Source organism: Talpa occidentalis, unplaced genomic scaffold (genome assembly GCF_014898055.3).
Source record: "Talpa occidentalis isolate TD23 unplaced genomic scaffold, MPIMG_talOcc4v2.1 talOcc4.5, whole genome shotgun sequence".
NCBI lineage: Eukaryota > Metazoa > Chordata > Mammalia > Eulipotyphla > Talpidae > Talpa > Talpa occidentalis.
The window spans coordinates 39,150,878-39,178,067 of NW_023604861.1; the positions used below are offsets into that span (position 1 = coordinate 39,150,878).

General features: G+C 35.7%; 1 protein-coding gene across 5 annotated transcripts in view; it reads right to left on the minus strand.

Moving 5' to 3' along the window:
* ELF1 (E74 like ETS transcription factor 1) overlaps positions 1–27,190 on the minus strand; it is an 81,812-nt gene that overhangs the window by 31,840 nt on the left and 22,782 nt on the right. For 3 of the 5 annotated variants that reach the window (XM_037526922.2, XM_037526921.2, XM_054701416.1), the window contains exon 2: positions 2,273–2,566. In XM_037526922.2, coding sequence (XP_037382819.1) covers positions 2,273–2,344 — 72 coding nt within the window. In that variant the 5' untranslated portion in view covers positions 2,345–2,566. Of the gene's footprint in view, positions 1–2,272; positions 2,567–2,938; positions 3,063–3,162; positions 3,317–27,190 lie in introns of those variants that run through there. The other 2 variants (XM_054701415.1, XM_054701417.1) reach the window with 2 other exon arrangements.

Below are 27,190 nucleotides of genomic sequence, written 5' to 3' on the forward strand. Positions count from 1 at the left end.
GTGCTGTAAATCAATATTACTTCAATTTTTTAAAAAATTAATTGATATACCATGTCAATAGATCGAAAAGCTTAATATTATTACAAAGCCAATTCTCCAAAAATTCATCCATAAATTCACAACAATCTCAACAAAAATCCCAGCAGGCTTTTTTTGGATAGAAATTGACAGAGTGATTTGAAAATGTATGTGGAAATAGAGTACAAAATGAGCATAAAGAGAGACTTTTACTATTTATTTTAAATATTTTATATTAGGTAATTTTTTTTAAAGATAACTGACATGCTTTAACTTTTCAGTTAAGAAATATATACAAGGAAATAGAACCACAGGTTAGGTAAGATGCTAATAAGGTTGACACTACTGGATATACTCCGCTATGTCAATCAGTGAAGTTTGCTATGCTCATAGTCACAGCCTGAAGAACTCTAAACTTGACCAATTGTTCCAAACATTTACATACTGATTATAAAACAGTTAAGACTGGCATACGTCATCATAAGCATTCAACCTCATTAGTGAGAGTCAAACTGCTTTGTTTCAAAGTGCAGGTCCACTACTAACTAGGTATGTGATTTTTGGACAAATCACTTCACCTCTCTGTGTCTCAATAACCTCACGAAAAAATAGAGATAACAGTATTTTCCTATATGTTTAAAATCTGTGAAAACCTTAAAAACTAACATATAATCCTTTTGTTGAAGGAAAAAACTTAAGAAAATACATATATGTGTTCTGATGTTAAGAGCACCATATCCCTATTCAAAAACTTCAATAAGCTTGCCAAGATAAACTAAGTGCATCATATGTAGTAAGGGTATCATTTTGTGTAAATTTTTTAAGCTATGTAGACACATGTAGGAATATTGAGCCATAATGCAAAATATATTTCTCATAGTCAAAAGGGCATCAAAGTCACTGCACCACAGCATACCAGTGAGCTGCTTAGAACTCTACCCTCTGTGGCCACTTCCCGAGAACAAACCTCACCACATCAAGACTGGGATCTTTCATCTACGAAGGCTGCACAGTAAACAGTTTTCAAACCTTAACATACAGAGAAACATCCTGTTTTAAAACAAATTCAAAACACTTTCTCCTCCTAAAATATTTTTTCTATTATCTCTAGATTAAATCCATCTAATTAATATATTTTTAATTGGGAACAAGCAATCCTCTCTTTCAATCTTTTTTTCCTCCCCAGCTAAAGCTCATCTTGATTTTAAGATACCTTAATCCAAATTCTCATCTTCTGTAGATTTATAAATTTATTTATTCTATCATTTCAACAGATAGTACAAACAGCTAAGAAATTATAATGCCCAGACCAAAGTAAGAATCAATTTCATTATTTGTAGATATTATGCTTCTAAAATAAAAGCATGATACATTATAATAAGCCTACTTAACTTAGGTATTTGGTATTAGGCTTTCAATATGTAAATCAACTTTATTAGGCATCTTTCAAACCTACCAGTTCTCAAAATATTTTACCCAATACACTGAGTCTAACATACCATTTCTCCCACATAATACCCTACATTCCCAATATCCTGTTTAAAAATGAAGTAAATTATAAAGTCCCAAGAAACCCTAGGCTCACCCTGTAAAAAAGCAGGAGGGACTGGAATCAACTGAGACTCTTTTCTCAGTATCTCTTGGACATTTTTACATTCTAGAAATATTAATTTGCACATATTATAAAGTTCATTAAAGCCTATTTAGAAATTCTTCAATTCAATTCTCTTATTCATGAGGAAATCTAGATCTAGAGAAGTTAAGTAACTTCCTCAGAATCACATGCTTTGGACTGAAATAATGTATGACTAAGGGGCTGCTAACATCTTTTCATATGAATAGCCTAAGCCTATAAATGTTAATTATACAATATATTAAAGCTGTATAATAACAGACAACTATTATAATCAATAATCCAATACTTTAATAGAAAAAGACATTCAAATGTCTTATTAGTAGGGTCTCCAGATCTTTGAAATAATTACTTAAGAAATTTACTGTTAAGTCTCATTTTGCAGAAAAACAAGATTAACCCCAAAAGTATTACTTCCTTGTTACCACATCAATGCTAAAGTTAAAAGTCTTTCTTAATAAATGAATGATTTACCCTAAGATCACATTACCTCCAAATTTTTAATATCTAAATTTTACATTTATAGCTTCTTCTACTGTGGAATAAATAATTTTCTGATACAAATAGAAGTTACAATAATAAATTTATTAAAATACAATTTCCTTTGGGTCTCATTCATACCTGTTGATCATCCTCCATGACGTTACTAGCAAATTCAAATACTAGGTCGTTCTGTTGGACAACAGCAGCCATAATAAATCATTCCTCCTAGATCCACATGAGAAAAATTCCCAACAGGTCCAAGTATCAGGCAACAGAGTCCAGTGACCAACTGAATGAAAAAATTCTCAGCTAAGTATGTGAAGTTACTTATACCCAGGTTTTCTTTAGGGAAGGTGCTTCAAGTTTTCTTAGTTCACTTGGATAATTCTGAGGCAGTTTTTCTGAAAGTTTTCTTCTCTAGAACTTCTTGGCCTGAAAAATAAAAGTTTAAGTTTGTAATGAAAAAGTAATCATGCAAAGATATTTTTAATGAAAAAGTAATTACAACAATCTGATACAAAAGGCAATGTCTCTACAGTACTCCTCATTAATATTTTTAAACATCATAAAAATGATGAACACAGGTTGTTTTTAAAGTTGGAGATTTTACATATATAATATTTCATTCCTGTAAAGATCACCTCTCATTACTGAAAATGAAGCCATTCTCCCTGCCCATAACTCCTCCCACTTAAAGTACTGAATTAAAAAAAAAAAAAAGTCACCAGCAATAACTAGTTTTGTAATCACAATAAAGGTATAAAAATAAGTTCCTTCTTTCCACTAACACAGCAAGTCACATACCTGGGAACTGATACTCCGTGAGTAATTTCATAGTGTATTTTCTTGCCTTAATAACATTCAGACATTTTCTCTATTAGGCCCAATATATGTAAGAATTTAAAATCTAATATATTTAAAGTTTACTATGTACTACTTATTTTAAAAGTTTTTTTTTAAATAAGCAGAAATTAAAGCGTACTATTTCTGTTCTTTAAAAAATGTTTCTGATAAGTAGAATCCTTTACCATGCATAAGTCTGTCTTCAGTGGCTTCTTTTTTAATGCACTGAAATGTATCCTTATCTCTAGCACAGGCTTGCAAGCAACAGGAAGGAAACAGCCCTTGACCACGTCATGGCAAATTAGAACATGCAAAGAACTGCACTTTACAATAGAAAAACAGAAACGCAACTTAACAAGTGAAAACAATTTCATAGTCGAGGGATAAATGCTTTAAAAAGTGCCTGCCAGAGATGTTTGCTTATTTTTTTAAAGTAAATGGAAAAATTTAAGTTTATCACAATTTTATTAAAAATTGCCTTTTACAACTATGGCCATGTGACATAAGACAAAGATATTTTTAAAAAATCACATAAATAATATCTAGTTCTTTGAAATACCATTTACAACTTCAAAGAAAAAAGCTTAGAAATAAACTGAGCTAGTGTATCAGTGTTCCTGAAAACTTGAATCCAGTTAGTATGTGCTAGTCATATCACATACTAGATTTCCTAATTTCAATAAAGCCAATTCCTATATATTCTGGACTCTAGAGGTTATGGATGACCAATTTCCCTAACTGTAAATCAAAACAAAATAACGGTTAAGAATCCAGTGCAGATGATATTTCAACTCACTAAAATAAATTCTAATCCAGCAGTTTTCCCCATGCACACCCAACCCCAGCCCTTTTAATAACAGTTCAAGTTCAACACTGGGAAAGTCTTTTAACATATTTAGGTAATTTGTGAACAATGTGCCATATACCTAGTGGTGGGAAAAGTGCTAGATCTAAATTGATCAGACAGATATAAACATAAGGCATATATTTGGTCTTAGAATAATGGTCTTAGAAAAATCTTTTCCTTCAAAGTATTACCTAGCCCTATTTCTCTATCTACACTAGGCCTGCCTTCTTAAGGTTGTCCACATAAATTACATCCATTACTGTCTCCTTTCTCAATCCTATTAGTCATTATTCCCAGAATACTTCTCTCACTTCTCAACACCCATTCGAAACTTTTCCATTCTTCCGTGCTAAACTCAAGTCCCATTTCTTTCACAAAGCCTCCCAACCCCTCTACCTGGACTGTTAGTTTGTTCTCCCTTCAAAAAATACAGCATTTATTGCAAATTAAAACTACCATGAGATACCATCTTACACCAGTGAGAATGGCACATATTAAAAAAACTAGCAACAACAAATGTTGGCGAGGGTGTGGAGAAAAAGGAACTCTCCTGCACTGTTGGTGGGAGTGCAAACTGGTCCAACCACTATGGAGAGCTGTGTGGAGATTTCTGGACCTACTAAACATAGAACTTCCATATGATCCAGCAATTCCACTCCTAGGTATTTACCCAAAGGACACAGAAATATCAATTCCAAAGGGGACCTGCACCCCTATGTTTATAGCAGCACTATTTACAATAGCTAAGCTTTGGAAACAACCCAAATGTCCAAAAATAGATGACTGGATCAAGAAGATGTGGTACATATACACCATGGAATATTACTCAGCATTCAAAAAAGATAAACACATGCAATTTGCAGCAACATGCATGGTGCTGGAAGGGATCATGCTCAGCGAAATAAGCCAGAAAGAAAAAGAAAAATACCGGATGGTCTCACTCATAGCAGGAATCTAGAAAACTTAAATAAGGGACCAGGAAAATGAATAACTATAAGAAAGTGAAAATCAAAATCGACAAACAACTATGAACCAGAGACACTTTTTAGGGGGTCGGGGGCAGGAGGGGAGGGATTGGGGTCAGAATGGGGGGGTTGCAATTGTATGGGGAATATAAAAATAAAATTTATTTTAAAAAAATACAAAACAAAATAAAATGGTAATATGGAACTTTAAAAAAAAAAAATGTAAAAAAAAAAAAAATACAGCATTTATTGCCCAAACTGCCAAGTTAGCACTAACAATCACACATCTGAAAATTATTCACCCCAGCCCTATTCAAGTCAATGTATGAGTGCTTACTATTTGCAATCAATGTGCCAGGCACCAAGATAATTACAGCAGTACCTTTCTGGGTAAGTAATCACTATCTAAAATTTCTTCTGTATGTACCAAACCTGTGTCCTCAAAGTAATAATAAAAGGGCTATATTAATGAAAGATAATTGCTTTTTAAAGGTTATTAAATAGTTAAGCTATTCCTAACTATATTCTTTATTTCAAAAAATTACAGTACTTTTGATAAGGAGGAAATTATTTACCTAAACTTGAAATCCCATAGCAAAGAAAATATAGACAGATTCAAGGGATGTCTCCTGATGCAAAAGTTTCTCTGTATCAAGTTGGATTCCAAAAGATTTCCAAAATCCATTTGTTACTAAATACAAAGTGACACTGGAACAAAATACCAATATAAATACATCTGTGTAAAGTTGTTTCACTTTCTTTTCTGCAGCAATCATGTACTTTTTTTATTAGCACTTCCACATCACTTTTACTTTAATTGTTTTTCAGATCACAAAAATAGTGACAAGCAATCAACATACCCACACCTTACACACTACTGGTATATATTAACAACCAACATACTAAACCAAAACTTAATGATCCCATGATCACTAGCTGTTTGTTAAGAGAGGAACACCTTTTTTTTTTTGGGGGGGGGGGAGAAGGGAGTTTGTTTTTATTCATTTCTACCTAAAAGCTCATAAACTGCAAATTTATAAGATAAGCTTTTGCTTTCTTTTATTGGTTTAATTACCCCTCTGATCCTTTAATCTTCTTTTGCTCTTTCCCACACCTCTTCTTCTATGAATACTTACGAGGTCTATGATCCCAAGGTGGTTCTTGGGAAGAAGTTTTTGATTCTTGATTCAGCAGTATCATAACAAGTACTTACATAACAAAGCCATAGTGTTTCACAGTTTTTTTGGTAATAAATGACACTAAACATCTGTAGGGTAAAGAAAATATCAGGCTTTTCTGCCCTTCCGCCATCAGAATAGATGATGGATCCTTGTCCTGAATGCATGCCTGATGGCGGGCACCTGGAGTAGGGTGTGGGCATAGGTAGATGGGATTCAGCTGAGCTAAGACTGTGCTTTTAAGGGCGGCGTCACGGGGGGGACGCTAGCAGCCCCAGCCAGCAGCAGCAGAACCGAAAGAGAAGCCGAGAAGCAGCAGAACGAACGCCAGAGAGCCCAGATAGAGTGAAGACTTGCTGGGGGCTGGGAGGCCTGCCAGCCTCCCAGTCCCCCAGCCAGCACCCCTGCCTGCCATATGCCTGGTGAACCCCAAATAAAAGACCTGCAAAACCACTGAGGACTCTGACTCCTCCTTTACCCGATCTGCATGGGATCAGAAAACCTGCACTGTGCCCAGTCCTGCCCTTACAACATCCTAATCAATGATTCAATTTCATGAGTAAACTGAGTCCCTGTGCCCAAGTTCTCAAGGTCTGAGCACATCACTGAAGAACAACTAGAATTCCCACTTCTAAATTAGGACTCCATGACTACGATGCACAGGCTCATATCTAAATCGACCCAAACCGTTCTTTCTGTAACAGTTTATAACACAGATTTCTAAGTGAATACATAAATCAAACTGGGAGGGAAAGAAATTTTCATCTCTAATTCAGCTCTTAATCTCCAAATTGACTTACTAAACTATCAGATACATATATGTCAGTGGTCCTCAAGGTCAATGTGTCTAAAACATGTCAAAACCGAACTAACATTTTGTTCCTCAAACTTGCCCTAGTATGGAAAAACATGGGTACTCTGAAGAGGAAAAAGGCCTCTGTTTCACTCAAACAAAGTATAAGGTCTTCAGTAAATTTAAAACTTGCTAAAATTTACTAACCACTAGCCATATGTACTATATTCAGGAACACTGCTGTATTAATAATTTTCAAACGTATTTCACTTTCAAAGTATCATTTAGTCTTTATAAGACAACAAGGAAAATTTAAGTGAAATTGCTTATTCAACACAAAGACTTACTTATGTGAGAGGTCATCTTGTTGGGCATCCCCCAAATTATAAAAACTCCTAAACTGGTTCTCATGTCTTTCAACTGGGTTAGGATCATGTTCTTATTCTTCAAGGACCTAACCTCTTATCACCAAAATAAGGTTCAATTTTAAGGCAAAACAGTAAATCAAACAAAATAGTTAAGAGTACAGGTTCTATAGAAAGATTACTAGGGTTTTAATCTTTGCATGTGACTATAGACAAGTAACTTACTAAGTGTAAGTCTCTTCTTTCTATAAAACATATGAAGTCAGTTTCTCCATTCTGTAAAATGGGTATAATAAATAACACCCAAATCTAGAGCTGCAGAATGCAAATGTATGTAACGAATGCCTGGCACATAAATTTTACTCAATATATATTAGCTTCATTCTAATCTAAGGAGAGCATAAGAGATAGGTAACAGGTGCATACCAGGTAACTAATTATTCCTTAAGCCTCATTTCCATATTCCCTGGGAGTCTCCTTTACCACAGCTATTTATCACACTCCAACAAAGAACACCACAGCCCAATTATCAACAAAAGTGTAATTCTATTCTAGTGTCTAAAAATTTAGCACCTATTTGGTGAACTCAATTGCTTCAAGGCTAGGCTCTCACCCTGTCTCACACTCTCGCCCTGTCCCTTTACACTGAGTTCCATTATGCACCTATTCCAAACAGAAAGATTTTATAGATTATAAACACAAAACTTTATACCTCGCTACTGGCTATTAAGTGTGATTAAAATTACATTTAGGTTTCCTTCAAAAGGAAAAGGGTCTAAAAAGCATTAATTTATAATGATTTTTTTTTAAAAAATCACTACTACCCTTGGGCAGTTACTTGACCACCAACTCATCACTCTCACTATGAAAATTAGTAAAGGAAGCCAATCAAACAAACAAACAAGCAAGCAAAAAGGTTTTAGACAATTCTGGCCCATAGAAGGTAGGATATATTATCAGCTTAGGGCAATGACATGGTTGAATGACTACCTTTATTAAAGTGTGTGTGTGTGTGTGTATATATAGATAGATAGATAGGATTGGGAGTATCTAAAGAATTAGAATTCTATAGCAACCCCAAATGTCAAGTATCTGAACAAAAGTATTTTTACATGAAGTGATATCCTACTATATAGTCCCTTTTCAACACGACATGCCTATAAGAAAAGCATGAGCACTGAAAAATGTATTACATTAAAAGAAATACAATTAAAGAAAACAGAATGAAGAAAATGAGAGAAGCTATACAAATAAGAAATGTAAGCAATAAGTCTGTAAGCTTCAATGACATAGAGTCCTTTTATAAGAAACCATAGTTATAGGCCTTGTCATTTCTTTCTACTATGTTAGAATGCTTTATATTAGCTCCCACCAAAATGAAAATATAAATTCAGTGGTATCAGATAAATTCTGCACTATCATTGAAGGGCCTCCCATTCTCAACCAAAAGTTTGGGAAAACTGGAAAAGATATAAAGATTACCTAGGACAATGTATTCATCAAACAGCTAAATTTGGGCCTGGAATAATCTGACTACCAAGGTCACACAGACAATTAGTGGCAAAAAATAAAAATAAAAAAAGGGAAGAGAGGCCCAGATTCCTAGCCAAATTCTCCACTCATACCGCAATAACAACATTAATAGAACCTCAGTAGTCTTTTCTTTAAAAGAATATCTGGAACAATAAGCAATCCCTTACACAAGTATCTGTAGCAAAGGTCTTCACACTACCCATGCAACCTTCTGATACCTGGTAAATAATTTTTAATCACATTTTACCAGGGAAAACTGAAGCAGAATGAGTTTGTAAATTTTTCTATACTGCTGTAAATCTTAACTTTTACTACTACTGTTCTTTATCAAACTCTGTCATGTCATCTATCTAGTTTTACCCTCACTCAGACTAAAAGTGAAATGGAAACAATAAGCCTTTTATAGGGCATCCCTGGTGGCAAAAGAGGTGAAGTCGACATACTATGAAGCTATCCGCAGCCAGTTAAGCACGAGTTCAATCCCCAGGCAGGGAGGTGACCCACATGGCACAGCAGACGTCTTCTGTCTAGCCCACTGCTCCCCTCAGCAGTGTATTTCAGTAGCTCCACCTGTTCTGCTCCCCATTCTGTCTCCAGGTGAATCCTCTCACCTCCCCACCCCCACCCACCCACCTATGGCCTGTACCCTAGCTCTTGTATGCATAAATAAATCTTTTAAAAAAATAAGCCTTTTATAAAAGCTACCACAACTTAATAACTCACTAAAATACTTTATTGACATTTTCCTTGCTAGTTTTTTCAATATAATATTATTATCATTTATACTTTTTAGATGTGGATATGGAAAAAAATCATAAATGATTTTTGTAGAAGAACTGGAGTGTAAGCGAGAGGTGTGTGTGTGGGCAACGGGGTGAGATGATTCATCAGAGACAGAGCAGGCAGATTTACTGAAATATAACCAGATTTGAACTTCCTCCAATAAGGTTAGTCCTATTGAAGAAGAAGAAAGACACCCAGTATAAAATAAAGCTCACTATATAGCCCTCTCTAAATCATGTACACCAAACACAAAATAGGGAACCCAAGTCAATGACACAAGAGGACCAAATCATTCCCCACAGCATACATTCAGGGTTCTCATAATTTAATTCAAAAAGTAAATGTTTCTATATCCTTATCTTTTAATTGGAATACTTTCAAATATTCAAGAAATATAAGAAAACCCAGAAAAAGTTTAAAAATACATTCATGGGACCCATACAAGTACCATATGCATTATCCCCAAAACCTTTAAGCAGCCATCCCGCCTTAGGCATTTTTCATTGCACATGGGGGAGAAGCAAGGGCAAGTGAAGCACTTAGAACTTTTTCAAAATTCTAGTTTTATTTTCATGTGAATGAAGCACAAGCTGGTGATTTTTTGTATAGAGAGTTTCAGAGTCAAGCTTCTGATGACATATGCAAAGTGAAGCAGGCCTTGGAAACCCAATAAGCTCACCTTAGCTTTCAACCACATTAAGGTTTAAAAAAAAAAAAAGTAAGATCAAACCAAATAGTCTGACTTCTCTATGCCTTCACCTTTTTGCTGACATCCAGATGAACAGTTCCAGGGCTCAGAGGGCAGGCTGCAATTACTCACTATCCAGACCTGAAATTCCAGTTCTTTCACATTGTTCTCCACTTTCCATCATTGGCCACTTGGGCCTACCTGGTGTCAGATTACACTCAGGCAGCATTTATATCACCTTGCAAAACAGCCAAACAGATCACATACCTGGACCTGTCCATACCTGTGGTTTCAAGATTAACCCTTTTCCTGAACATGTTTTAAAAACAAGAGAATTTATAGCCAAAGTGAAATATCCAACCGTAATGTCATACTGTTTTAACTTCAGCCATGAAAAAAGCTTAACTTCAGACAGTGGTAATTATCAAGATATCATTAATGGTGCTTTTTTATATGTAAATAAACTGATTTGAAGGACTGCTCTTCCCTCCAGCACCCAAATTTTGAACTCTGACAAAAACATACTTATTCAGGGAACACAAACATGCTAAAATATGCTTATCAGCAAAACCTGTTCAGGCAGTTAAAAAATTTCTCTATAGCAAGCAAGAATGAACTTGCAAGGAAATTCTGCATCATTTCTATAGCTGCTTATTCTCCTGCGTAATTTTCATCTTGGAAAAATATACTCCTGTGCAGTACTTCCTTCATCTGAGAACACCTTAGAATTGACTCCCATCAATAACAGTGTTTCACTCTGGGAATAAACTGCTTAGTCCCTCAGGATACTCTGCTACATAGTCCCCCACCTCCAACTCCTATATTGCATAATAATCATCTAGAAGAAAAGATTCTGGGATTCCCTAGTGGCCTAGGGGTTAAGTCTCAGCGCTATCAATGCAATGGCCTGAGTTCAATTCCAGGCCAGGGAGATGACCCACATATGGCACAGCACACCTCTCCAGGCTTGGCCTCTGTTCCCCTCAGCAGTGTATTTCAGTAAATCTGCTTGTTCTGTTCCCTGCTCTGTCTCTGATGAATCATCTCACCCCATCGCCCACACACACACCTCTGGCTTACACTCCAGTTCTTCTACAAAATTAAGTATTTAGAAAAAACTATCTAAGACATTCTCTTACAAAGAGACACACCACCAACTGAAAGCAAAGTCTTAAGGTCATATAAATAGATTAATGGTCACAGAGTGTATTATTGGGCGCTAGCTGCTTCATGTATACAACTGATGGGTCCTTACTGTCTGTACTCTACCTTCCACCTACAGTAGTTCTTCACTCTGCAGTAGGGATAAATCACCAAAAAGAAAATATTATCAACTTGCTTCTACTGGAACATTTGAAACTAATCAGTGACTTCTACTGCCTATAGGAAAAACTTCAACTCCTTTTACAGGGCTCAAGTGGCTTTTCCTGATGCAGGAAAAAGTATGAAAAAAATGTGGCCAGTCAGATTTATAAAGCAGGATATCTGAACACCTGGACTGGAAGAGTAAACAGGAATTGTCCACAAATCAAACTGAAAAGCACACCTCTGTCACAATTTTACTACTGTCCACTCCCATCTCAAAAATAGGTATTCTAGCATTTCTTCATTTTAGTCCCTCACGGCCCCACCCCACTCCCGTTTTAAAGAAGCGCCAGCCCAATCCTCTAGAACCACACAAGTACTACCACCGTTTCCCAGGCTCCTATCTGTGCTCATGGCACACTCAACTCAGATTTCTGCATGTGTCCCTAGATGACCAAACCTTTCAAGCCTGTGGCATTTTAGGGTCCTCTTACAAGTCATGAGGCAACCAGACTTAGGCTATAAATTTCAGAGAAGGAAAACATTTTCACAGATCACCAACAAATTTGATGGACTTCAAGGTACCCTGTGCACAAAACTTCTTGCTCCCTAAGCATGAGAAGATCCCTAATGACCTACTTTTCACAGCATACCCCTTTCTTCTTTAAGTAGAAAACTTTTAAATCAGTTTGAATATAATCAAACAATTCTAGTGCTCCATGTCAAAAGCCTTAACATGAGATTCCTTCCTACAATCACCCTCATAACTCTCTGGCACTCCCAGAGATTCTAAACTCTGTAACACCAAAAAACATGAAACAGCAAATCCACAAGGATGAAGACTAGAACTGGAAAGCAGAGACTTAGTATCATAATATTATATACTTAAAATACAGTCATGTAATATTTATATATTACACGTTACTATATTTTTCTATTGTATAAACCTTAGAAACAACTTCAAATATTATTCATAAGTAACATGAAGATTTACAGTAAAGAACAGTTAAAATTTGAGGCCTGCCATCTTTCAGAATAAACCTTCTCAATCAGTTTTAAATCATTTGTATCCATTTCCATTACTGTTAAGTGCATCTACAATCCTTGCATTAGGTTTTTGCCTATAAGAAACAGTTTTATTACATTTGACAAATATGCAGAGCTAATCAAAAAAAAATCCCACAATATCCAATTTAAGAGACTATACTTCTACTGATTGCTTGTTGATAAGAAATTGATGAACATTTACTAACTTCCCCCTAAGTTCAGCACTGTGGAAAATACAAAGAGATAATGCATGGCCTTGTTCCCAGGCAGCTTACAATCTAGTTCAGGAAATAAGGCAGAGAGACAAAACACCAAAAGGAAGAATAGATACATCTTTATCCAAGGTTTCATTTTCCTAGGTTCAGTTACCTGTGATCAATTGTGGTCCAAAAAATATTACAAACAAAAGATATTCTGAGAGAGAAAGAGATCATATTTACACAACTTTCAATACTATATGTTATTATTTTCCTATTATATTATTGTTGCTCATCTCTTACTATGCAAAATTAAATTTTATCATAAGTGTGTATGTATAGAAAAGACATAGTGTATATATAGGGTTTGGCACTACCCAAAGTTTCAGACATCTACTGGGATCTTGGAACATATTCCTCAGGGATAAGGGGGAACTATGCTATTTAAATAAATGCTAGTAAAGCTGGTTGGTACTGCAATATTTAAAGAGATGGTCAAATATGTCAGGGGAGCACTTCACAAAAAAGGACCTATATTAACCTTAAAAAAGAAGGTAGGTGAGTCTCCCTGGAGGCACAAGGGATTAAGTCTCAGCACTTATGAAGCTATCCCCAGCCACTGCAGCACAAGTTCGATCCTGGGGCAGGGACATAACCCACATGGTGCAGCAGAGCTCTCCTGTCTTGCCTGCTGCTCCCTCAACAGTGTATTTCAGTAGATCTGCCTGTTCTGCTCCCTACTCTTTCTGGTGAATCCTCTCACCTCCTGGCACCATTCACCTCCCCACACCACTCACTTCCCCACACCTCTAGTTTAGACCCCAGTAAATCTAGTAAATCTTTAAAAAAAAAAAAAAAAGAAGAAGAAGAAGGTAGTATGTGAAGATAGCATAGGGAAAGAAAAAGAAAATAAATTACAGAATGTATATGAACACTGAGACATAGACGAATCAGAGAATCAATACTGACCAAAATAAGACTGGAGATAGGTAACAGCTTGACGAGAGCTAAGAGTTGGGAAGTAGTAGAAAATGTGGTTAAAAATGCAAAGCAAAACCAAAGTCAGTCAGTGGAATTTAGGCCTGATTTGGTAAGAAGTGGAAAGTTTCTGGAGGTTTTCAAATCTGATTGCAACAACATAGTGTGGACTCTATGATTACAAAGACCAATGCAAGTCATGTATGCAGAATCTGTTAACTGTCATCCAAAATGAATGAGGAGAGTTTAAACAAACATTCCACAGCTACTTGCTACATTGATAGCTTTCAGTCACCAATGTGTATACTATCCTCCTTAAATTCTTCATTAATTACTTATGATAGAGATTCTCAACAATGGCTTTTAAATTGACCAAGGTCTGGGAAAATTACTTAAAACATAAAAAAAAACAGGCCTCCCTGGTGGTGCAGGGGTTAAGTCATAGCACTATTAAGCTACTGCCAGCCACTGCAGCATGAGTTTGCCTCCCCCCCCAACCCCGCCAGGGAGATGACCAACATGGCACAGCACATCTCTCCCATTTTGCCCGCTGCTCCCTCAGCAGTGTATTTCAGTAGATCTACCTGTTCTGCTCCCCATTCTGTTTGTGGTAAATCCTCTAATCCACTGCACCTCTGGCCTAGACCCCTGTTCTTCTATGCATAAATTAAAAAAAAATCCTTAAGAAAAATAAAATAAAACTCACAAAAATCACTAAACTAATTTACTTCAAAGTTTTGCTCACTCTGCCTCTGGTAAATTCTCTCACCCCATGCTCCCTGCACCCCGATTCTTGTATACATTAATAAATAAAAATAAATCTTGACAAAAAAGTCAAGAAACACAGGTTGTTATAATACAATCCATGAATACAAGGTTTGAGCTCTTATATGCCTACCTCCCAGTCCCTGACAACTGGACATACTGGGAGAAGTGTTTTACCTTTCAGACAATCTGCCAGCAGATAAGGAGAGGGGAAGGGAAAATATGGGGAGGGGCAGAAGAGATACAGCTATTATCTTTTCCTATATATTATAGGCCCTTATTAATTAGTACTATCTATATTGTCTTATTTATTTAACAACCATTCAACAGAGACTCAACTATCTGTCAGACACTGACAAAAGGTGGATAAGGTGGAAAGTCAGAGAGAAGCAATGGCTAAAAGTTTTTTCCTGTGGGTAATCCCAATATACCAAATAAAACAAATGTTTATCACAACAGTACACAAGATTTAGCAAAAGTGGATGCAACGCTTATTCCACCATACTATTCTGTAATCATTTACTATGTGCCATACCTTAAAATTATAAGCTACTTGAACACAAAAGAAATTTTTTTCTATGTGGTCTTCATCAACTAACATAATTTAAAAGAATATTAGGAATAGACTGTGTTGAAAATCAGATTAGGCCATAAGATAAAAGGATGCTTTCTTCTGTTAATAAAAAATTTACTTACTAAAATTCTTCATTAAAATGGTGAAATATCAATATTTTTGTATGTTCATTTTATAGAATTTTGCCTGGTGAACTTACTTGCCAGCAAAAAATGGAGGTAGATTAGGCTTCACACACAATCCTTAGAGTGATATATATACACACACGTATATTTTCGGATTCAACCATAGAATATACCAACACCATCAACAAATGGTACAAAAACAAGGTATCTCACATGTAAAAGGATATTCAACAGTCCTATGAACTATTTTCCACATTTCTAGCCTAAATTAAGTTTTAAGCTAAATAATTACCAAGTTGGTTCTTTTGCAACTCCTAAAAACAAAATTCCTAGTTTTATCATTTCTCTTTCAATCTTTAAGGAGCATATTTGGATACCTATATTAAATTTTCTTACTTGATTATCTGAATTTGATTTTTAAAAATAAGATTGTAACCTACATCAATCATCAGCTGGAAAAACTATTAATATATGAACTTTATAATACATTCCTAGAAAAGGCAGGTTTAAACTAAAGTTCCACTTGCAAAAAATCTTGCTCTGTTGATAAGATCACAATTTACAAACCAAAAATCACGGAGGTACACAAGACAAAGACAAGAACAGAAAAAAATACAGAGTAGCAAGAAGCAGTAAAAGGAATTATCCCTTCCATGCTGGAGGAAGCCAGGAGAATTACAATGAAGAGTGAGGCATTTTCTCCAGATTAATCTAAAGACAAAAGCAAAAAGATTATTGATGCTCAGCAACCTAAGATATCTAAGGCATTCTCAGCTATTTTCTATTAGACTAATACATAACCACCACTTTTAATTAGGATGGAAACACTAATATTTTCACTAAGATACTTGATTTCAATCAATAGTCCCAACAAAGAAGAGGCAGGCAGAAGCAGGAAAGATATCTTTTAATAAAATTATAATTTCTTACAAATAAACCATGAAGACTGTAGAAAAGAGCCATATTTAAATTGTTTAATCACCCTGTTGGTTTTGGAAAGAAGAAATAAACACCAAGCATGTATTTTTTTTCCTTCACAAGCATTTACAAAATCTAGCAGATTCTAAGTAGTGGATATACAAAATTAAAGAATGTACTGCCTACAGAAAAAAAAAAATTGCAAACAGATAACTACTGAACAGTGTAAATAAACAAGTAAACCAAGTGAACAGGGACTACAAAAGGAGTAAGTATATGTGAGAAACTGAGAAAACCACAAGAAAATAACATGTGGGCCATTTCTTTGGCGTTAAGTAGCATCTATTATTATCCAAGAAGAGGGACTGTGAGGAGAAAAGGTGGTGGTCATTTCAGCTAGAATGAGCAAAGGTTGTATATCTAAAACTTAAATTACTAAATAACATGTGAAATAATACTTTAATGAAATCAATCTTTTCCCTAAAAGGACACAAAATCTAGTATCAGAAGACCTGTATTCAAATCCTAGCTCTACCAGTCACTACATATATTTTCTTAGATAAGGTAAACCTGTATGATCTTCCTTTCATCACCTTAAAGTTGGACTGAGAAGATTTTACTTAACTATAAAATGTTTAAAAGTTTTAAAGAATTTTGATACACCAAAACACAAAAAAAAAACTAATGCTTGAATACTAAAATTCTGAGGTGTAAATATAAGCTTATCATTTCATATTGATTGTGTATCATATACACAAATTTGAATGCTAACTTTCTGTAGCCTATAAAATTTTCACAAAAGCAAATATTAAATTACAAAAGTTATATTTCCAATGTCAATCATCTCTAATTGTAATCCATACAAGACCTATTATGTAAAACAAACCTGTAACATAACCAGAATCAACAATCAAGAGAAGTTTAATGAAACAAGCTTTATACTTAACTGGTCTCCCTAATGGGAAATTAAAGCAGAAACTGTACATCTGTCTCTCTGTTCCTCTCATCGTGGTTTAACTGACAGGAAGCAGAGAACAAGATATGGCATACAAATGTCAAGTATTTCCTGCCCTTTCTGCTTCATCTTTATGTTTGGTTTTATAAATAGTGCAATAGCTTATGTAAAAATGTATCAAAGTATGGTGTCAGAAACATAACATACGAAAAATGAAGAGTATTTATGAATACAGAGTAAACAAAAGGCAGTTTGAGGGTGGGTCTAAAAGACTCATTATTATAGTTTTCTGAAGACATGTTCTAAGGAGTTAAACACCTCACAAATTAAGACTTGTAAACCACAATGACTGAGTGAAAAAAATCAAATGTTTGAACAACAGAACAAGTCCTCAAACTATTTTACCCAACTAGTTGGATAAGTAACACTTGACCACCTAGACATATGACAATCCTGCCCCCAAAAAAAATAACTACCACACGAGCCCCCCCCACCCCCCACACACACTCACTCAACTAACTCAAAACAAAGCAGAGCAATTAATTTACCTTTTTCATCTTTGGTCAAAGATCTTTCTTCTCAGCATTCTTCCCAAACAAACTATCTCTATGATATTGCTCACTTGCCCGTGTATCCAAAATTTGGCTTACATTATTTAAAAATTCTCAAATGGTGACTTCTTAACCATTTTAAGTAATTTTAAGCAAACTTCTAATTAATTACAATGAAAACAGAAGCTCTCACTTTTCATTACGTCAAATTGCCTACCAAGCTAATTATTCTTAAAAATCACTCAATTCATTACTCATATGCCTCATATTCTGTAAAAACTTGGGCACAATGCAGTCACCTTCTCTACACATATTGGTCAATTATTACATAAGCTATAAACCACCACAACTACAATTTCACCAGGCCTTACTGCTATTCCTCTCTAGGTCAATGTCCAAAATGACTCAATATTTTTACTGCACATAAACACATCTCAAGCTTCTGATGACCTCTTTTTCCTAAACAGAACTTAATATATACTTAATAATCAGCTTCAAGCACGATACCATGCTCCTAAAGTAGCATTTCTTAAATGAGTGGCTTGGAATACAATTTCATTTTTACCCCACATTTTTCAACAATAGAATTCTAGTTCATTCTATTTAAGATTATAAGTTATTAGTGCCTTCCTAACATATCTTTATTATCTTTCAGCTCTTATTTGTAAATGTATTGCCTCAGTTGCCTAATATTAGGAAGCAAGTGTTCCCTGAACTGGAAGGAAGTGTTAATTTCCTTTCCATAGCCCCTGACTCTGATGCTCTGCAGAATCACCTCAAATGGCACAAGCAGTCTCAGAACACCTACAGAGAATCAAATGTCCACCATCTTCTTAACAATCAAGTACACTAACAAAGATTGCAACTATTCTATTCTACTGAGTGTAGATGACTACTACACCTTCTCTTCAGTTTACTCCCAAGACTAACGGGTTGTAATTTATCTGATAATAATATATGTTTGTCTCTGACCCAGACCCAAAAATGAGGGAATCAGATATAACATCCAATTTAGAAATCTCACACCATAAAACATTTTGAGCAAAATGATTTGTACAAGAAATCTGATTGTAAATACAAATTGTTATAAACTGTCTCTCAAATGAAAGAGCACATAATTAGAATTATGCTAAGTATCCTAATTTAAATATAAAATCTTCACATTATTTTTATGCATAATTATGTGTTATATTTCAAACTTTATTATCATATTGTACATATTTTTCCAGCATAATTAACATGTTCTTTAAGATGAGAAATTTTGAATGAACACAAGAGGTTATTTGGAAAGGGATTTTAAACATTAAACATTTTCTAAAACTTAGTGCATAGAACAAACAATATTAGGTTTCTATTAACAGAATATCTAGAATGCACAAAGCAGTCTATTTCCAATGATGCCTGTCACAAAGTGTTCTGACCTTCTGTGGGACATAGATAGTCCACCTTAAGGAAGCCAAGTGTAGAGATCTTAGCAAGAAGCCTGAGGAGTCTAACCCCAAGTCTCTAACTCACCTAAAAGGTGCCGCAGTGATGATTTCCATTGACATATATTTGTTCTAAAATACCAAAAGAAAATCTCTCATTCAGTTTGTTTTACAAACTTACTATTTTAATACATTCGGAAGTGACTCAAAGTTCTCCCAATTAACAGGAAAATGTTAATTAGAAATTGCCAGCTGAGAAATTCAACCTTTTGAAAGAACCTGTCACTATAAAGTATATAAAAATGATTAATACCACCACCAATCCCTCTAATGTGCAAGTTAAAGTTACTGCACAAAAAACCTGTTCACTAGAAGAGACATAGTAACTGCCTTGACATAGTAACTGCCTTCTTCTGTTTTTCAATTATCTTTTCTTAATCACTAAATAGAAATACTAGGTTCAGAATGGATACTTTTACTTTAAGAAATGTTGGTTTCCTCATTAGAGAAGCACCAAAAATAGAAAAATGTTATAAAGTAAGCTAATATTTAACATAAACTTTAATATAATTATATTTTACCACATAATGGTGTGGAAGTATTATCATTTACTTAGCCAATTCCTATTTTTGGACATTTGGAATATTTCATACACTGCAGCACTATTACAACAATTCTCAAGACATAATCCTCAGATTCAAAGAGGATCCAGAAACTCTTTCAAGTTATTCATGAGGTCAAAATTATTTTCATAGAAATACTAAAGTATTATTTACCTTTTTCACTGTGTTAACATTTGCACTGCCAGTGCAAAGGCAGATAAAACTCTGCTTGCCTTACCATGAATCAAGGTTGTGCCACTAGACCCCGGTATTCTTTGTATTCTTTACCAGTAGGCACATTTTAATAGGGTAGTTTCACCTTAAAGTGTCCTTTCTAAGGAGTAAAAACTACTTTCTTAAATCTCAACCATTAAACACATGTCTCTTTCACTTTCTGAGTGCAAAATGGGCAGTGTGCCCTAGTGTACTTCTATTGCATACTAAAATAGAACAGCTGTCCTGAAGAAAAGCATTAATGCTATCATTATTTGAATTGTGAACTAAACTACCTGCTTCTTTAACAGAGCACCATTTTTACATGAAATAACTACTTATTCAGAATTGGATGTCTGGCAGATATTTCCCCTAAAATAAACAGGTCCATAGCTTCAAGGAAAAAAATAGCATTTGTCACCAATGAGAAAAAGCAAGCTTTCTAATAAAACCAGAATTTTGGAAAATTTGTATCCACTACTTTGAATCTGTTAATTTTTCTGATGAGATTGGTATGATATTTTAAAATGTGATTTTTAAAAATATATTATGTCAACATCTGGATTACATAAATGGCCAAGGAATGATACTACAAAATCTCGCTTAGATAAAAGATTCATTCAAAGTGCAAGACAAATGAATGAAATTTAATGCACTGTTATATATAGTGGACAAAAAAAAAAAAATTCATTGCTAGAGCTTCAGAGTCCCTTTACTTAGCCTTTAAGGAAACAGAATTTGCTATAGTTTTGATGTAGTATCAAAGAAAACACACACCACTATCTGAAGTGGATATTGAAATACAACCCCCTTTTCCAACTAAACACCTCTATGAGGTCAAATTTTCTTCACATTGTTCAATCAAAGCAACATATTACAACAGATTTAATGAAGCAGCAGCAGACAGAATATATTGATAAGTTGTCTTCTGTTATGCTTAAGAATAAAAAGACATTCCTCTCATACAGTTTTTGTTTTGGAAAGCAAAAACAAAAAGTAGTATGTTAAGATATAATGGGTTTATTATTTTTTAATAATTTAATGTATTAATATTTAACATTTTTTGTTTCAATTTACAATATTGGGGGCCTGGCCGGTGGCGCAGCGGGTTGAGCACAGCGTGCTGTGGGACTGTCCACACAGGGTTCAATTCCAGGCCAGCCAGGGAGATTCCCACATGGCGCAGCAGACCTCTCCTGCCTCGTCCACTCCTCCCGTCAGCAGTGCTTTCGATCTGTCTGCCTGTTCTGCTCCCCACTCTGTCTCTGGTGAGTCCTCTTACCCTCCCACTCCTCTGGCCTATACCCCAGTTATTGTATAAATAAAAAAAGTCTTTAAAAAATTTTAAATAAATAAAATAATGTATAATACTGGTAAATATTGATAACTAATCTATACACGGTCAAAAGTTCTTTTGGGAGCCTCAATTTTTAGGGTATGGGGGAAGAGGGAGAAGGATCAAAACAAGGGGGGGATGGGAATTGGATGGGGACTATAACCAAGATGAAAATGCATACATTGTGCAAAAATGAAAAATGACGTAAAAAATACATAAAATTTAAAAAAATAATAAAAAGTAAATTTTAAAAATTTTTTAAAAATTTTAGGGTATAAAGAAAATAAAAAGTTTGAGAAGAAAGAAAGGGCATACAGTTTAAGAACTGTACATTATTACAACCACTGGTTCAATCAGCACATCATTTTTGCAAACCTTAAATTTTCTTTAGGCTAGAGTTCCAGAGCTGTATTAAGAGATATGTGCATTTTTGGAGCATTTGATTGATACAGACCCATTTGCCCTCAAGGCTTTTTCAGCATACACTGCTACTAACAGAATACACACGTACATTTAATGGCACTGTCAACAACCCACAAACCTTAATTTTTGTCAATATGATGGCAAAAAAATAAGATATATTGGGCCTCCCCTGGTGGCGCAGTGGTTGAGCACTGGGCTGTGAAGCTGCCAGCAGCCTCTGCAGTGCCGGTTCGATCCCTGGCCGCGGTTGAGGGTCCCACATGGTGCGACAGACCTCTCCTGCCGTGCCCACTGCTCCCCTCAGCAGTGTATGTCATCGGTCTGCCTGTTCTGTTCCCCGCTCTGGCTCTGGTGAATTCTCTTACCCTCCCGCATTTCTGACTATACCCAGTGCTTATATAAATAAATAAATAAATCTTAAAAAAAAAATAAGATATATCATTTAACTTGCATTCATTTAGCAGCAAGTTTAGTATTTTAATATTAAATATAACAATTTAATATTCTTCCAAATTTTAGTGTGGTAGGAACTTGGAAGGGCACAAGTAAATGGTAAAGGTCCTCTCTTAGAAGATTATTACCATATCAGAAAGAAAACTAACATTTTTTCCTTTGGTAAATAAAGTTGTTAAAAATATAAGTTCCAGGGGACATCCCTGGTGGCGAAGGGTTAAAAACAGTGCTATCAAGCTGTTGCCAGTCGCTGCACCAGGCCAGCCAGGGAGCAACCCACAAGGCGCAGCAGACCTCTCCTGTCTCGCCCGCTACTCCCCTCAGCAGTGTATTTCAGTGGATCTACCTGTTCTGCTCCCATTCCCTCCAGTGAATCCTCTCACCCCCACCGCGTACCTCTGGCTTACACCCCAGTTCTTGTATGCATAAATAAATAAATCTTTAAAAAAAAAACTTAAAATTGGGCCTCCCCGGTAGCACAGCAGTTGAGCGCTGGGTTGCGAGGCTGCCCACAGCCTCTGCAGCACTGGTTCAATCCCTGGCTGCCTGGAGAGGGTCCCACACAGTGCACAGACCTCTCCTGCCCCCCGCGGCTCCCCTCAGCAGTGTACTTCCTCACTCTGCCTGTTCTGCTCCCTGCTCTGACTCTGGTGAATTCTCTCACCCTCCTGCGCTTCTAACTGTGTCCAGTGCTTGTATAAATAAATAAATAAATCTTTTTAAAAAAAACCTTAAAAATAAAAATATATATATACATATATAGATATCTGTAGACTACATAGGGCATTTTGTAGTCCACTAACCTAATTTATCTGCAATTTACATATACTATGTGCACACTTTATTATGCTATAATGTATTTTATTTACATTTTTATTAAGGTAATATTAGTTTAGAATACTACATAATACATTTTAAATAAAAGTTAATATGATAAATATGTAATTTATAAAGTTTTGTTATGAATGTTTTGCTCACTGCTCTATTCCCAGTGTCAAGAATAACGCCTAACAGACTATAAGTAATTGTTAAATATAATAGATTATACAGGATGAGAAAAATATAATAAAATAATTTAGGAAACCCCTGAACAACCTGACATATAAGAATCTCAATTGTTAAATCCTGTGACAAGAAAAAGACAAAACCTGCAAGCTGACACAGACCTAAGGCCTACAGGGGGTAGAGGGAGAAAGGTCAAAACAAGGGAAGGAAGAGCACATGAGACCGTGGTGAAAGATCTTGGGTGCTGTGGTGGTGGGAGAACTACAGGGACTACAAAAGAGGAGAGAAATCAAATACTGTACAAAATGAACACAGAAGTAAGAAAATAAATGACTTTAATAAATAAATAAATCCCGTGACAACTTCTTTCATTTGTTCTTCTTTGTCCTTGCCACTACTTATACATACAATGTGGAAACTATCTCAGAACAGAAAACAAAGGTCTGGATTAAAATCTTTATTTTCTAGGTATAGTCCTTCCTTTTTAAAGGGCTGTACAATACAAATAATAATAAAAAGAAGAAGATCTATATTTTCTTTTGCTTTTTACAAAGTTAAGACCAGTTTTCAACACTGTGTAAGTCTGTCAGATATTGCTTCACACCTCGTAAAATGTATGTACCACACCCCACCCACAATCAAATTTCTAGTTACTGTTCACCACCATCTAATCAACAGCATGTCCTGGCTTCTCAGGTCCCACCACCTTTCCCCTCTGGCAACTACGATTCTGTTGACAGACTCTGAGGGATTTCTTCAGATTTATTTTGTTTGTTCATTTATTTTGTTTCTTTATATTTTTCCTTTTTTATAGCAATTCTTATGTTATAGTTTTAAATTTCAGAAACCTTACATAAAGATCTTGTATCAAGTTCATAACAAATAAATCAATAAAGATGTAGGAATTGCTATCACTGTAATCAAGAATTTTAAAGAAGCAAGATGAGTTATATCAGAAGGCAAGATGAAATACTGATTATGTCAATAAACTTGGCTAGATGCAAAATTCTAAGCTGGGGTATTAGTTACTTACTATTAACATGAATTAAAACTATATCAATTGTGTTATATGACTCTGTTCTGAAATATGTTTTTGAAAAATATTTGAATGTGAGATAATCCAAAAGACTAAACTAGCAAACTACAGGTTCAACTTGTTAATGGACCCCAACTAGAAATTATCATTCATCCATCAAAAGCATGCTTGCAATTATCTTTGAAATATTAACATCTCTTAACTGATGCAGTATTTATTTCCTTTTAAAAAATAAATTTCTACTCCCCATCAAAGTAAGCATTAGCTCTCATTTATTTATAAATATGGGATAAAAGTAAACTACCCTTATATAGTAAAATTTAGTATAAAATGGTTCAACCAAAGAGGAAAAATAATTGACACAACCATCATCCAACTTTGTATTAACATTTTACATAATTTCTGTTAGATTGTCAAGGGGGAAAAAAAGTATTGTTTAAGTCTCTTACATATCTCACTCCAATCTCATTTTCTGTCTTCTATATTCAATTGATGTCATCCATGTGTCAATATTTTTATACCTTTACCAGGTATGTCTTTTTTTTTTTTTTTTTAAAGATTTATTTATTTATTTATACAAGCACTGGTTACAGTCAGAAGCGCGGGAGGGTGAGAGAATTCACCAGAGCCAGAGCGGGGAGCAGAGCAGGCAGAGTGATGAAATACACTGCTGAGGGGAGCAGCGGGTGGCAGGAGAGGTCTGTGCGCCATGTGGGACCCTCCTCTGGAGGCCGGAGAGCAGCTGGGGATCGAACCGGCACTACAGAAGTTGCTGGCAGCTTTGCAACCCAGCATTCAACCGCTGCGCCACCGGGGAGGCCCTACCAGGTATGTCTTAATAGTAGTACTGTTTTATGGCTATATTTAGGACCATATTGTATCTATTCTATTAAAAACTATTTTTTTTTTAATAGAGGCATGTTTTTATTTATTTATTTATTTATTCATTTGTTTGTTTTGTTTATACATGCACTGGGTACAGTCAGAAGCGCGGGAGGGTGAGAGAATTCACCAGAGCCAGAGCGGGGAGCAGAGCAGGCAGAAGGACCGAAGTACACTGCTGAGGGGAGCAGCGGGCGGCAGGAGAGGTCTGCGCGCCATGTGGGACCCTCCTCCGGTGGCTGGGGAGCAGCCGGGGATCGAACCGGCGCTGCAGAGGCTGCTGGCAGCTTCGCAACCCAGCGCTCAACCGCTGCGCCACCGGGGAGGCCCTAAAAACTATTTTTTATTTGTATTTAAAATTGTATTTGAAATAATTGAACTCTAGTCAATCAATGACAAGAATGTCAAAATGTTTAGTGTTTAGGATTTTGCCCACCAACGCAATATACATAAAAATATGTTGAATGTACTGGCAGGCATTTGCTCCTAGGAAAGATAATGAAGAATCTAAATTATCAAAAAAAAAAAAAAATTCTAAATTATCTTAAACTATCCATTTTCTGCATATTCTCTGTAAACTCTTCACATACGTCAATGTGATGACACTGCCTTAGAGCACTCTTGCACATATGTCCCAAAAACTGTGCAAGACTGATCCCAAATTGAAAATAAATAAAAAAATAACAAATGCAGACAATGGAATACTATCCTGCAGTTAAAATTAATTATGATAACTTTCATAGAGTTGAATGAAAGCGAGTAATTATAAGATATATATGGCATGATACCATTTACATGAAGTTCAAAGGCATAAAACTATATAGGTACCAAAAAGTGAAGATAGTACTTATTTTTTTTAATTATTTATTTTTTACATCATTGTTCATTTTTAAACAATATTTGCTTCCCCCGACCCCCTCAGGTGTAGTCCCCATAGAGTTTCCTTCACCAATGCACCCGTGCACCATCACCTCAGTCCCCTGTGCTCCTCCTTCCCTCCCTCTGATTCTTCTCCCTCCTCCTCCCCTGCAGGATGTGTCTGGTTTATAATTGTCTGTTTTTGTTTTGTTGTGTTTTGTATTGCTATTTTTGTTTTTACACTGATGTCTTATTTGGTTTGCCTATATTCCTGCTATAACTGAAACCAACCGCTATTTTTCTTTTTCCTCTGCCTTATTTCACTGAGCATAATTCCTTCTCGCTGTGAATGGCAAGAGTTGCTGCAAATGGCATGAGTTTATCATTTTAATTGCTAATATTCCATTGTGTATATGTTCCACAGAAGATAGTACTTATTTTTTAAATTTTTTAAAATATTTTATTTTATATAATTCTTACATCATTTTTAATTTTTGCACAATGTATGCATGACCATTTTGGTTATATTCCCCATACAATTGCACCCCCCCCTTATTTTGACTCTAATCCTTTCTTTACCCCCCCAACCCCCTCCCTCGCCCACAGTGTGTCTCCAGTCCATAGTTGCTTGTTGATTTTAATTTTTACTTTGTATTAATTAGTCTTTTTCCTGGTCCCTTATTTAGTTTTCTAAATTCCTGCTATGAGTGAGACCATCTGGTATTTTCTGACTTATCTCACCGAGCATGATCCCTTCTAGCTCCATCCATGTTACTGCAAATTGCATGGTTTTACCTTTTTTGATTGCTGAGTAATATTCTATTGTGTATATGTATCACATCTTCTTGATCCAGTCATCTATTTTTTGGGCATTTGGGTTGTTTCCATAGCTTAGCTATTATAAATAGTGCTGCTATAAACATAGGGGTGCAGGTGCCCTTTGGAATTAATGTTTCTGTGTCATTTGGGTAAATACCTAGGAGTGGAATTGCTGGATCATATGGAAGCTCTATCTTTAGTAGGTCAAGAAATCTCCACACAGCTCTCCATAGTGGATGGACCAGTCTGCACTCTCACCAGCAGTACAGGAGAGTTCCTTTTTTTCCACAAGCTCGCCTTTTTTTTAATAAGATTTATTTATTTATACAAGCACTGGGGTACAGTCAGAAGCGCAGGAGAGTGAGAGGACTCACCAGAGCCAGAGCGGGGAGCAGAATAGACAGACTGACGAAATACACTGCTGAGGGGAGCAGCGGGCAGCAAGAGAGGTCTGCGCACCATGTGGGACCCTCACCTGGTGGCCGGGGATCGAACCAGTGCTGCAGAGGCTGCGGGCAGCTTCGCAAGCCAGCGCTCAACCACTGTGCCACCAGGGAGACCCTCACCTTATTTTTAAGGAGATAAAAACCTG